Genomic DNA, 13,461 nt, shown 5'->3' on the forward strand with positions numbered 1-13,461 from the left:
TTGCACATCAAGTAAGGAAATCCAAATCCACAGACAAAGAGAAGCAGAGAACACAGTGGAAAATAAGGCTGCTTTCTGTTCACCCGTTTGTTCTGAGAAATTCTTAGCTCTCCACCCGCGGGAAATCAGATGTAAACAACAACAAGATGATTATTGACAATCTGGCTGGGAGATGTTAAAATGGAAATGCAGTACTTATCTTGGTGCTCTAGCTCAGATAAACTACTGTAGTAGTATAGCAGAACTTTAAATGAGGTGCCTTTTAAATGTGCTGCCCTGTCTTTCCAAATTGCCAAGCAGTAGGTAGCCAGACTGGGAATTTGAAAACATATTATGTAAAATGTCTTTATTTTCTTCAATTCTAGCCTGTATTCAGTTCTAGCCTATATTTTGTAATTGATGGGCATCAAGTGGGCCCTGCTTAGGCTGACTGATTTTTGCAGGGTGAATCTGGATCATTCACAATGCATGTTAAAGAAAGCTAATGAAAACTCTACAGTTCCATCATTATAATAGACTTGATTCAGACGGTCTAATTATCTTGCTGCCTGCTAAAATCTTAAATAATTCCACATCTGAGTGGATGGGGTAGTTGAAGAAACAATGATTGGAGATGAAGAGAGAACAAAAAGTTTTGCAACTCTCTTCATGGAACAGAGGCTTTCAGTGATACTTTTGTCAGTTGCAGTACTCAACTATCCAGGGGCTTCTTTTTCCTTCTTCCTTTTAAATGATGTTTCTTGAATTGATGCTTCAGTCAGACTGATAGGTATTCCTTATATGGATGTGTGTGTGTATATGTGTGTAGGGAGAGGTAAAGAAAAGAGGTGAGATAGAGGTAGAGATAAGTGACAGGGCAATTCAAATAGGCTTAAATACATACTTACTATTTCTCATCAGTAGAAATATCCTGAGTGTTTTTTATAAAACTTTATGACAGTATATTTACAGGTTAATAATCAGTTTGAAAATAATGATGTGGTAGGCTGCTGTTACAGTTTGTAGTATGACTTATGGGTAGAAAAGAATTATTTTATGTATAGTCAGTCTTCTTTCTTGGACAACATGGACACAGTACTTCTCTGCTTTCATCTTAGTCTGTTTTCTCTTTTGTTTTTGCTTTAGCTCAACAGAACTCACCAAAAATCCATGAAGGCTGGTGGGCATACAAGGAGGTGGTCCAGGGAAGCTTTGTCCCAGGTAAATGCACATTTATTACTTTATTTTTAAGAAAATAATTTGAGTGAAATGTAGTATTATTTCCAGAATTTTGCATTTGCTACATGGCATGGAATGTATTGCAAAAGGCATCATAGTCTGACTTATGTGTTAGATGAATCCTCCATCAAGAGAAAGTTTTTTAAGTGAGTGGTAATTTAACCAAGACTACGTTTTTCCATCTGTGCTTACATCTTAATGTCCTTCCATCTACAGGTGGCTGTGTCAGGGAGAGGGCAATGCAAGAGTTGGGGTTGAGGTTCTGTATGCTAAAATTTGGTTGAGAAAGAGTGATTTTTTAATGTTAATGAAACAGGAAGTCTGAAAACTAGCAATGAGGCTTGCTGGGATGCACGCCGTCTCTGAGGTCACTTCAGTAGCATTCACGGTCAGGACTTAGCAGATTGGGCCAAATACCAGGTAAAAAAATCATAGGTAAAGTGGATGTTTTCAGCATGGGAGGAGAGAACTGAAGACAGGTTAAAGCCAGAAACATACCATAACATTAGTTTTGAGACAAGGTAGAGTGTCGTTGTCTTCCCCCACTACTCTTATCCTAATTATAGTCCTCAGTCTTCTGCTTCTTCAAGATTGTAGGGAAAGAGGAAAGAGAAAGAGCATGAATGTTAAAGAGAAGGATGGAAGGGAAGGCAGGTGCGATATTTCAAAGTATTTTTAACTGCTTATATGTGAGAGGGTAAGAGATAAAGCTCTCAAGAGGAGGCAATGTGGGGTTCCAAATCAGGCAATGAAAACAGAGGTCAAGTGTCAGTTGAGGTCTTTGTAGTTAGTGGCAGGTGGGAAGAGCGGTACCCCCAGGTCACCTGGTTCATTCTTGGATGCTATGTCGTCTTTTCCTGTCCTTCTGTATAGTTCATTATATCAGCTGTGCAGAGCTAAGCAAGTTGCTAAACTCCTCTGAGCATCACTTTTTTCATTTGTATTGTGGGACATAAATACGTACCTTTGAAGCTTTTCATTAAGAGGAAAGCAGGCATGGTGAGAGAGAGTGAATGACCCAGGGAAAAGCCAGTTGACTGCTGAATAGTTTCATAAATTGGTATTATTAACTTGATAAATTTACTATGATACATTTATGTCTTGGCCCAGTGGGCATAGAAACTGGGCTTGATTAATTCACCCAGATATGATCAAGTTTCTAATAATATTCTTACAATAATTTAATTGACACAGATGTGTTCATATGGCATGATATAGATATATGACATTTTACACTTACAATTGGGGGCATCCCTTTCCAATCGATAGAAGGTTGTGTATTTTTTTCTGAGGAATCTTCTTCTCATATTCAAGACATCCCAGAAATTACATTTATAATAATATTTTTATGCTTCGTGATTATTAAATTAGAGCAACAAAGGGCATTCTGCCAGATTATAAATCTTGCTAAACTAGTAATATTCTCCATAGTGACTGAAATGCTCATGGATAATACTGGATACATTCTGGAAAATTTTGCTTTTCTGCTCCACAGTTTTTTGACTTTTTCCCCTTTGTTGACACATTTTTCCTTTACATGTACTTAAGTCCCTATTTTGAGTTTGTTGTTGCTTCTAAGACAACCACAGGAAAGAAGTTTTATCTTTCCTTTATGTGTTGATTTAAAAGAATTTAAGTTTCCCTTATTTCAAGTTTTAAATGAGATAATATGTATAAAACCGTCTATATGGGAACCAGTAAGGTGTGGAGTTATGAGCATGAACTCTGGAGTTGGACAGACCTGGAGCTGAATCTAGACTCTATGGCTTCCTTCTGGTAGAACTGTCAGCAAGTCACCTACCAACTCTCATTCCCCCAGGTTCTTCATCTGTTAGAATGAAGATAAGGACCAAATCATCCTCACAAAGTTTTGTGAGGATTAAATTGCATAATGTAGGTAAAGTGTCTGGTGCATCGTGTGAGTCAGTACCTGTAATGCTGTTGGCATTTCTATCATTATTTTATCATAACAACATAACTGGATATTTGATACTTCTCTGTTTGAGAAAGGAAGAGAACTGTAAATTAAAAAATGTAATCATGCAAGTGAGGGTCTCTCATGATGCTAGAACATGGAAGGTGCTTAGTAAATGTTCCTTGAACTTGTAAGCTCAAAGTGTCTCCATACAGTGACCGCTGGAGAGGAAACTTCATCATTCTCTAGATTTAACAGTCCCAAAATTCTTTGGCTTCTTGGTAAAGAAGACTGGTATCTGATAATCTCAATTCCTAAACTTTTGGGAATTTCAGATGTCTTTAAAAAGATAAGAGTCATGAGAATTTGTGAATTAAGTAATTGGACCTTAGGCTCTAACATCTCACAGACTCCAGATGACCCACTTTATCTGAATTGGTGCTTAGGCCAATGGTCCCTTTTTCTCTCATTATCATTACTGAATATAAGGTTAAGAATGTTCTTTACTTTGCCCTGGGATTTTTTTCAGATTATCGATGTGTAAAAGAGAAGAGAATCTCTTATGACTAGATTATTTGGACAAGTTTTATTGTCCATGAGCTTTTACTAGAGTGTCCATAAATAATTATCAGTTGACATAATAGTTGTGAATCTGTTACCTTAACAAAGCTTGTAGTAGATAAAAATACATGATTTCTACAGTGATGGCAAACACAAGGTTGATTTAGTGTCAGAATAGCCCACTTTGTTCAGTTCAATAGTACTTAAGGAGTAGCCACCTGATACTGAGCACATGTGTGGGACTGTTGATAAAGAGCTAACTGATACATAGTTCTTATACAAGGATAAACCCACAGTCTAAAGAGGAAATAAAGCAATAAACCCATGACTTAGTATAAGGGCTGTAATAGGGTTTATAAGACATATAAAGGAGGCCATAAAGCGTTGGGATTCAGCCTGCCTGGTGTTTAACAGATTTTGTTGTTTACTTGCTTAAATCTGTATCTTCATCCAGCATCACCCATAACCACCATCTGCCTTACAGACAGAGCACCAATTTTATTTGGGTGTTTACCTCCACATAGTCATGTGCTCAGGGAAGGAGACCTTCCTAGCCCCAGAAGGTTACTCTTGGCTATATCTACACCATGGTGATTTCAGCCTCTTTTTTTGACAGTGATTGATTTAGACGTCATGATGGCTACTTTTATGTGTCAACTTGGCTGACCCACAGTACCCAGATATCTGATCACACATTATTCTAGACTTTTCTGTGAAGATATTTTTAAAATGAGATTAGCATTTATACTGGTAGACTCTGAGTAAAGCAGATTACTCTCCATAATGTTGGTGGGCCTCATGCAATCAGTTGTGGGCCTTAAGAGAAAAAGGCTGAGGGAACTTGTGTTTCCAGAAGTTTTTGGCCTTCAGCTGCAACATCAACTGGGCCTCCAGGCTGCTGGCCTACCTTGAAAATTTCAGATTTGTCAGTCTCCATAATCATGTGAGCCCATTCCTTAAAATAAATTTCTCTCTCTGTAGACCCCCCCCCCCACACACACAAACACACACATTCTATTGGTTCTGTTTCTCTGGAACACCCTGACTAATACACTAACACAGATATGAACATATGATAAATAGTTCTCTCCATCACTTGTGAGGGGAGTCCACTGAAAAAACTTGGGAACAAAAGCCACACTAAAGATGGCAGAACAGAAAGTTGGAAAGAACCAAGATCTTTTATGGGCCACTTGAGTATTGAATTAACCATGGAACTGCCTCAGCATTTTTTTTCTTGAGATAAAAAAAAATCTTGTTGTTGGAGCCACTTTGAGTCAGGCTTTCTGTTACTTGCAGCCCAAAAAATTCTTCAAGAGTCACATTTCTCAATACAGAGCAGAAGGAAGGAAGGAAGTCTTGGGTCTTGACAATCTTCAGGATTATCCAAAGTGGATAAGGAGAAGAATGTGAGGATTATCAGGATAAACAGCACTGGCAAAGAGGAGTGAAAATTCACTGTGGGTTTGGGGAATGCTGGGTACCTCTGAGTCTCTAAGAGGCAGGGTACACGATAAGATGTGATGAATGAGGAGACCAGCAAGGTCATCAGGGGCCATGCTGTTAAATTCTTTGTGTTCCATGTTCAAGAGCTTAGGCACAGCTTTTTGGTTGTTTTGTTTTGTTCTGTTTTTTAAATAGAGGGATTATAAGACATTTTTAAGCTCTGGAGTGACACAATCAAATGTAAATTTTAAAAAGCCAGCTATGAGCCAAATGGCCATGGACATGACAAAATTACACATATTTACAGTGTAGCTATTGATGAAAAAGACCAGAAGACTAGCATAAAAGATATACAACTAAAGGTGTAAAGAAGGAACCACAACAGGACAGGTAAAAGGGTCAGAGAAGCAGTATAGTCGAGACCCATAGACCCAGGTGGGCCATCCACAAATGGGAGGATAATTATAGTTGCAAGGAGCATGGGATCCAAGCCCCACACTGGGCTCCCCAGCCTGGGGGTTCTGCACCATGAAGATGAGCCCCCAGAATGTTTGGCTTTGAAAGCCATCAGGGCTTACTTTTGGGAGAGTCAGAGGGCTGTGGGAAATAGAGACTCCAATCTTAAAAGGCCCACACAAAATCTCACACACTGCAGGACCCAGGAAAGAAGCAGTAATTTGAAAGGATTCTGGGTCATACCAACTTGCTGATCTTAGAGAGTCTCCTGGAGAGACAGAGGGTAACTGGAGCTCATCCTGGGAATACAGACACTGGTGGCAGTCATTTTGGGGATCTTGTTCTACCACAGTTACACTGATTCTGGCAAGCACTATTTTGGAGTCCTCTCTGTAGCTTATTAGTGCTGGAACTGTCCTCACCCACCAACAGGGTGGCTGCCTTAAAGCCCCCTGAGCCCACAGCCATTCCAGAACCCAGCTTTTACACCAGAGGGCCCAGGACCCAGCATAAATAGCTCCAGACCACGCTCACCAACCAGTGGACAGGCACCAACTCTGAGACCCCCTGGGCCCTGCAGCCAGAGACCCTGGGACCTGGATCCAGCCACTAGCCCCAGGAACTGCTGGAGCTTTGAAATCAGCCACTTTGTGACCCAGCCCTGCCCACCAGTGACTGGTAGCCTCGTCACAAGGCAGGGCTGGCAACCAACACACTCAGTCCATATAGGAGCACACTAGAGTATATAGCTCTGTCGACCAGAGGTGAGTGTGCTGCTGGGATACCTAGGACATCTTCCACAAAAAAGCCACTTCTCCACAATTGAGAAATGTAAGCAACCTTCCAAATGCATAGAAATAAAAAGAGCAAATTAAGAAAAATTAGGCAACAGAGGAATATGTTCCAAATGAAAGAACAAAATAAAACCACAGAAAAACTAAGTGAAGTGGAGATAAGCAGTCTACCTAATAAAGAGTTCAAAGTAATGATCATAAAGATGTTCAAAGAACTTGAGAGAAGTTTGGATAAACAGAGTGAGAAGTTAAACATTTTAACAGAGTTTAAAAATATAAAGAAGAACCAGACAGAGCTGAAACATATAATATCTGAAGTAAAAAGTACACTAGAAGGAACCAACAGTAGAGTAGATGATACAGAGGAACAATTCAGTGCATTGGAAGACAGAGAAGTGGAAATCATTGAAGCTGAACAAAAAGAGAAAAAAGAACAAAAAGAAATGAGGACAATTTAAAAGACCTTGGAAACAACATCAAGTGTACTGACATTCACATTATAGGAATCTCAGAAGGAAAAGAGAGAGAGAAAGGGACAGAGAACATATTTGAAGACATAAGAGCTGAAAATTTCCCTAACCTGGGAAAGGAAACAGACATCAAGGTCCAGGAAGCACAGAGAGTCCCAAACAAGATCAACTCAAAGGGGACTACATCAAGACACATTGTAATTAAAATGGCAAAAATTAAAGATAAAGAGAGAATAATAAAAGTGGCCAGGGAAAAGCAACAAGTTACATACAAGGGAACACCCATAAGGCTATCAGCAGACTTTTCTGCGGGTCAGAAGGGAGTGGCACTATATATATATATATATATATATATATATATATATATATATATATATATATATATATATATATTTTTTTTTTTTTTTTTTTTTTTTTTTTTTGCGGTACACGGGTCTCTCACTGTTGTGGCCTCTCCCATTGCGGAGCACAGGCTCCGGATGCACAGGCTCAGCGGCCATGGCTCATGGGCCTAGCCGCTCCGCAGCATGTGGGATCTTCCTGGACCAGGGAACAAACTCGTGTCCCCTGCATCGGCAGGCGGACTCTCAACCACTGAGCCACCAGGGAAGCCTGCGGCACAATATATTTAAAGTGATGAAAGGAAAGCTGCAACCAGGATGGTGGAGCATAGGCAGGGCAGACGGATGAGCACATATATGTCTGAAGGAAAAGCAGTGGATGGAAGCTTCTCTGGTATGTAAAGCATACTGTGAGTTAAATTTTGGAGGCATTGGAATGAGTTGTTTCAAACATATACTTAGTGTGAGGTTACTGTTAGCTGTGCTGTTTACAGGGTAAACCAAGAATAAAGTAGCCAACCCCAGACTTCTGCCTGGTGCAAAGTCTTGCATATGAAATGTCTACTAATACTCTAATTGATAAAGGCAAATATATGGTAAATGAAGTAAATAATGATTTTCTACATTATATAGGCACAATGATCAAGGGATCAATCCACGAGGAAGATTAAATAATTAGAAATATATATGGTTCCAACATAGAAGCATCTAAATACATAAAGCAAATATTAACAGACATAAAGTGAGAAATTGGCAGTAACACAATAATATTGGGGACTTTTTTTTCTTTTTTTTGCTGCACACGGGCCTCTCACTGTTGTGGTCTCTCCCGTTGTGGAGCACAGGCTCCGGACGCGCAGGCTCAGCGGCCATGGCTCACAGGCCCAGCTGCTCCGCAGTATGCGGGATCCTCCCAGACCGGGGCACAAACCCGTTTCCCCTGCATCAGCAGTTGGACTCTCAACCACTGCGCCACCAGGGAAGCCCAATATTGGGGACTTTAGCACTTCACTTACATCAATGGACAGACCATCGAGATAGAAAATCATTAGGGAAACACTGACGTTAAATGACACATTAGACCAAATGAACTTAGTAGATGTGTATAGAACTTTCCATCCAAAGCAGCAGAATACACATTCTTTTCAAGTGCACATGGAACAGTCTCCAGGATAGATCACATGCTGGGTGACAAAATAAGTTTAAGTAAATTCAAGAAAATTGAAATCATGTCAAACATTTTTTTGGGTCACAATAATGTGAGACTAGAAATCAACTGCAAGGGAAAAGCAACAAATAGCATACAAGGGAATCCCCATAAGGTTAACAGCTGACCATTCAGCAGAAACTCTGAAAGCCAGAAGGGAGTGGCAGGACATATTTAAAGTGATGAAAGGGAAAAGCCTACAAACAAGTTTACTCTACCCAGAAGGATCTCATTCAGATTTAACAGAGAAATTAAAACCTTTACAGAGAAGCAAAAGCGAAGAGAATTCAGCACCACAAAACCAGCTCTACAACAAATTCTAAAGGAAATTTACTAGGTCTGGTGGGTTTTTGCCTTGCTCCTTCATCTGCTGTGTGTTTCTCTGTCTTATTTTACTTAACTTTCTGTGTTTGGGGTCTCCTTTTTGCAGGCTGCAGGTTCATAGTTTTCATTGTTTTTGGTGTCTATCCCCAGTGGCTAAGGTTGATTCAGTGGGTTGTGTAGGCTCCCTGGTGCAGGGGACTAGTACTTGTGTTCTGGTGGATGAGGCTGGATCTTGTCTTTCTGGTGGGCAGGTCCATGTCTGGTGGTGTGTAGTGGGGTGTCTGTGGCCTTATTATAATTTTAGGCAGCCTCTCTGCTAATGGATGGGGTTGTGTTCCTGTCTTGCTAGTTGTTTGGCATAGGGTGTCTTACACTATAGCTTGCTGGGTGTTGAGTGGAGCTGGGTCTTGGCGTTGAGATAGAGATCTCTGGGAGATTTTCATCATTTGATATTACATGGAGCTCGGAGTTCTCTTGTGGACCAGTGTCTTGAAGTTGGCTCTCCCACCTCAGAGGCATAGCACTGACTCCTGGGTGCAGCACCAAGAGCCTTTCATCCACACAGCTAAGAATAAAAGGGAGAAAAAGTAGAAAGAAAGAATTAGTAGAAGGAAGAAAGAAAGAGAGAGAGAGAGAGAGAGAGAGAGAGAGAGAGAGAGAGAGAGAGGGAGGGAGGGAGGGAGAGAGAGAGAGAGAAAGAAAAAAGATAAAGTAAAATAAAATAAAGTAAAATAAAATAGTTTTTAAAATAAAAAATAATTGTTAAGAAAAAATATTCTTTTTAAGTGATAAAAAGAAACAACAAAAAAACCCCAAAACAATGGAGAGACAGAACCCTGGGACAAATGGTAAAAGTAAAGCTATACAGACAAAATCACACACAGAAGCATACACATACACACTCACAGAAAGAGAAAAAGGGAAATATATATATATATATCTCATTGCTCCCAAAGTCCACCTCCTCAATTTGGGATGATTTGTTGTCTCTTCAGGTATTCCACAGATGTAGGGTACATCAAGTTGATTGTGGAGATTTAATCCTCTGCTCCTGAGGCTACTGCGAGAAATTTCCCTTTCTCTTGTTTGCACAGCTCCCAGGGTTCAGCTTTGGATTTGGACCCGCCTCTGCATGTAGTCATCTGAGGGCGTCTGTTCTTTGCTCATACAGGACAGGGTTAAAGGATGAGCTGATTCGGGGGCTTTAGCTTACTCAGGCTTGGGGGGATGGAGGGGTACGGATGCAGGGCAAGCCTGTGGCGGCAGAGGCCGGTGTAACGTTGCACCAGTCTGAGGCGCACGGTGCGTTCTCCCAGGGAAGTTGTCCCTGGATCACGGGACCCTGGCAGTGGCAGGCACACAGGTTCCCAGGAGGGGAGGTGTGGATAGTGACCTGTGCTTCCTCACAGGCTACTTGGTGACTACAGCAAGAAAAACCTCATTGGTTTTTCCTGTTCATTTTTCATTTTTCAGATGGCCCTTTTGACCGGGGGGCAGTGAGACTTCATTGTAGTGCAGATTTCCTTTGCAAGCTTGGTTGGTTGGTTTCCTGAATATATTCAGGAAAAAACGCATACGCCCTTTTTGGCCAAGTGCATGATTGTGGACGTTCTGCCTCTTTTCCTATGCTTTACATGCAATTCCAGTCTACCTCCTGAAATCGGTTTCCTGCAATTCTGTCCCGCTTTCAAGTCCTCTTGGCAGCCTTATTTCAATATATTTTTGGACGATAGCTGTCATTTATAACTCATCTCATGCCCGTCTCTGGGGTCAGCACTGATAGCCATGGCTCATGCCCATCTCTGGAGCTCCTTTAAGCGGCACTCTTAATCCCCTCTCCTCGGTCACCAGGAAACAAAGAGGCAAGAAAAAGTCTCTTTTATCTTCGGCAGCTCCAGACTTTTTCCCAGACTCCCTCCCGGCTAGCTGTGGTGCACCAGCCCCCATCAGGTTGTGTTCACGCAGCCAACCCCAGTCTTCTCCCTGAGATCTGACCTCCGAAGCCCAAGGCTCAGTTCCCAGACCCCACCTGCCCTGGCTGGTGAGCAGACAAGCCTTTCAGGCTGGTGAGTGCTGGTTGGCACCGATCCTCTGTGTGGGAATCTCTCCACTTTTCCCTCTGCACCCCTGTTGCTGCACTCTCCTCCATGGCTCCGAAGCTCCCCCCTCTGCCACCCACAGTCTCCACCCGCGAAGGGGCTTCCTAGTGTTTGGAATCCTTTCCTCCTTCACAGTTCCCTCCCACTGTTGCAGCACCGTCCCTATTCTTTTGTCTCTGTTTTTTCTTTTTTTTTTTTTGCCCTACCCAGGTACTTGGGGAGTTTCTTGCCTTTTGCGGGGTCTGAGGTCTTCTACCAGTGTTCAATAGGTGTTCTGCAGGAGTTGTTACACATGTAGATGTGTTTCTGATGTATTTGTGGGGAGGAAGGTGATCTCCATGTCTTACTCTTCCACCATCTTGAAGCTCCTTCCTACCATACTGTTTTGATTACTGTAGCTTTGAAGTATAGTCTGAAGTCAGGGAGCCCCATTTTTATTTCTCAAGATTGCTTTGGGTCTTTTGTGTTTCTATACAACAAATTGTGATTTTTTTTTGTTTTCTGTGAAAAATGCAATTGGTTCTTAAGGGTCTTTTGTGTTTCTTAAGGGTCTTTTGTGTTTCCATACAATAAATTGTGATTTTTTTTGTTTTACTTCTGTGAAAAATGCGATTGGTAGTTTGATAGGGACTGCATTGACTCTGTAGATTGCTTTGGGTAGTATAGTCATTTTCATAATATTGATTCTTCCAATCCAAGAACATGGTATAACTCTCCATCTGTTTGTGTCATCTTTAATTTATTTGATCAGTGTCATAGTTTTCTGCATACAGGTCTTTGGCCTCCTTAGGTAGGTTTATTCCTAGGTATTTTATTCTTTCTGTTGCAGTTTTAAATGGAAGTGTTTCTTTAATTTCTTTTTCAGATTTTTCTTCATTAGAGTATAGGAATGCAAGAGATTTCTGTGCATTAATTTTGTTTCCTTCTAGTTTACCAAATTCATTGATTAGCTCTAGTAGTTTTGTGGTAGCATCTTTAGGATTCTCTATGTATACTATCATGTCATCTGCAAACAGTGACAGTTTCACTTCTCATTTTCTGATTTGGATTCCTTTTATTTCTTTTTCTTCTCTGATTGCTGTGGCTAAAACTTCCAAAACCAAGTGGAATAATGGTGGTTAGAGTGGGCAGTCTTGTCTTGTTCCTGATCTTAGTGGAAATGGTTTCAGTTTTTCACCATTGAGGAAGATGTTGCTGTGGGTTTGTCATATATGGCCTTTATTATGTTGAAGTATGTTCCCTCTATACCTACTTTCTGGAGGGTTTTTTTTTTTTATCATAAGTGAGTGTTGGATTCTGTCAAAAGCTTTTTCTGCATTTATTGAGATTATCATATGGTTTTCTCCTCCTATTTGTTAATATGGCTTATCACATTGATTGATTTGCATATATTCAAGAATCCTTGTATTCCTGGAATAAACCCCAATTGATCATGGTGTGTGATCCTTTTAATGTGCTGGTGGATTCTATTTCCTAGTATTTTGTTGATGATTTTGGCATTTATCAGTGACATTTGCAATATCAGTGATATTGGCCTGTAGTTTCCTTTATTTGTGGCATTTTTATGTGGTTTTGGTATAAGGGTGATGGTGCGCTTGTAGAATGAGTTTGTGAGTGTTCCTCCTCTGCTATATTTTGGAAGAGTTTGAGAAGGTTAGGTGTTAGCTCTTCTCTAAATGTTTGATAGAATTCTCCTGTGAAGCCATCCGGTCCTGGGCTTTGGTTTGCTGGAAGATTTTTAATCACAATTTCAATTTCAGTGCTTGTGATTGGTCTGCTTTTATTATCTATTTCTTCCTGGTTCAGTCTCAGAAGCATTGTGCATTTCTAAGAATTTGTCCATTTCTTCCAGGTTGTCCATTTTATTGGCATAGAGTTGCTTGTAGTAATCTCTCATGATCTTTTGTATTTCTGCAGTGTCAGTTGTTACTTCTTTTTCATTTGTAATTCTATTGATTTGAGTCTTCTCCCTTTTTTTCTTGATGAGTCTGGCTAATGGTTTATCAATTTTGTTTATCTTCTCAAAGAACCATCCTTCAGTTTTATTGTTCTTTGTTATTGTTTCCTTCGTTTCTTTTTCATTTTTTTTCTGATCTAATATTTATGATTTCTTTTCTTCTGCTAACTTTCGGGTGTTTTTGTTCTGCTTTCTCTAATTCCATTACGTGTAAGGTTAGGTTGTTTATTTTAGATGTTTCTTGTTTCCTGAGGTAGGATTGTATTGCTGTAAACTTCCCTCTTAGAACTGCTTTTGCTGCATCCCATAGGTTTTGTGTCATCATGTTTTCATTGTCACTTGTTTCTAGGTATTTTTTGATTTCCTCTTTGATTTCACCAGTGATCTCTTGGTTATTTAGTAGTGCATCGTTTAACTTCCCTGTGTTTGTATATTTTACAGATTTTTTCCTGTAATTGATATCTAGTCTCATAGTGTTGTGGTCAGAAAAGTTACTTAATATGATTCCAGTTTTCTTAAATTTTCAAAGGCTTGATTTGTGACCCCAGATATGACCTTTCCTGGAGAATGTTACATGGGCACTTGAGATAAAAGTGTATTCTGTTGTTTTTGGATGGAGTGTCCTATAAATAGCAGTTAAGTCTGTCTTGTTTAATGTATCATTTAAAGCTTG

The 13,461-nt window shown here is 40.2% G+C and overlaps 1 protein-coding gene across 5 annotated transcripts in view; it reads left to right on the plus strand.

Annotated features, from left to right (window-relative positions):
- Window positions 1-13,461, plus strand: part of CA10 (carbonic anhydrase 10) — a 619,793-nt gene that overhangs the window by 106,322 nt on the left and 500,010 nt on the right. For all 5 annotated transcript variants that reach the window (XM_059998257.2, XM_059998253.2, XM_059998254.2 and 2 more), the window contains one exon: window positions 1,126-1,200. In XM_059998257.2, coding sequence (XP_059854240.1) covers window positions 1,126-1,200 — 75 coding nt within the window. The remainder of the gene's footprint in view (window positions 1-1,125; window positions 1,201-13,461) is intronic.

This window comes from Delphinus delphis, chromosome 19, assembly GCF_949987515.2.
Source record: "Delphinus delphis chromosome 19, mDelDel1.2, whole genome shotgun sequence".
Lineage (NCBI taxonomy): Eukaryota > Metazoa > Chordata > Mammalia > Artiodactyla > Delphinidae > Delphinus > Delphinus delphis.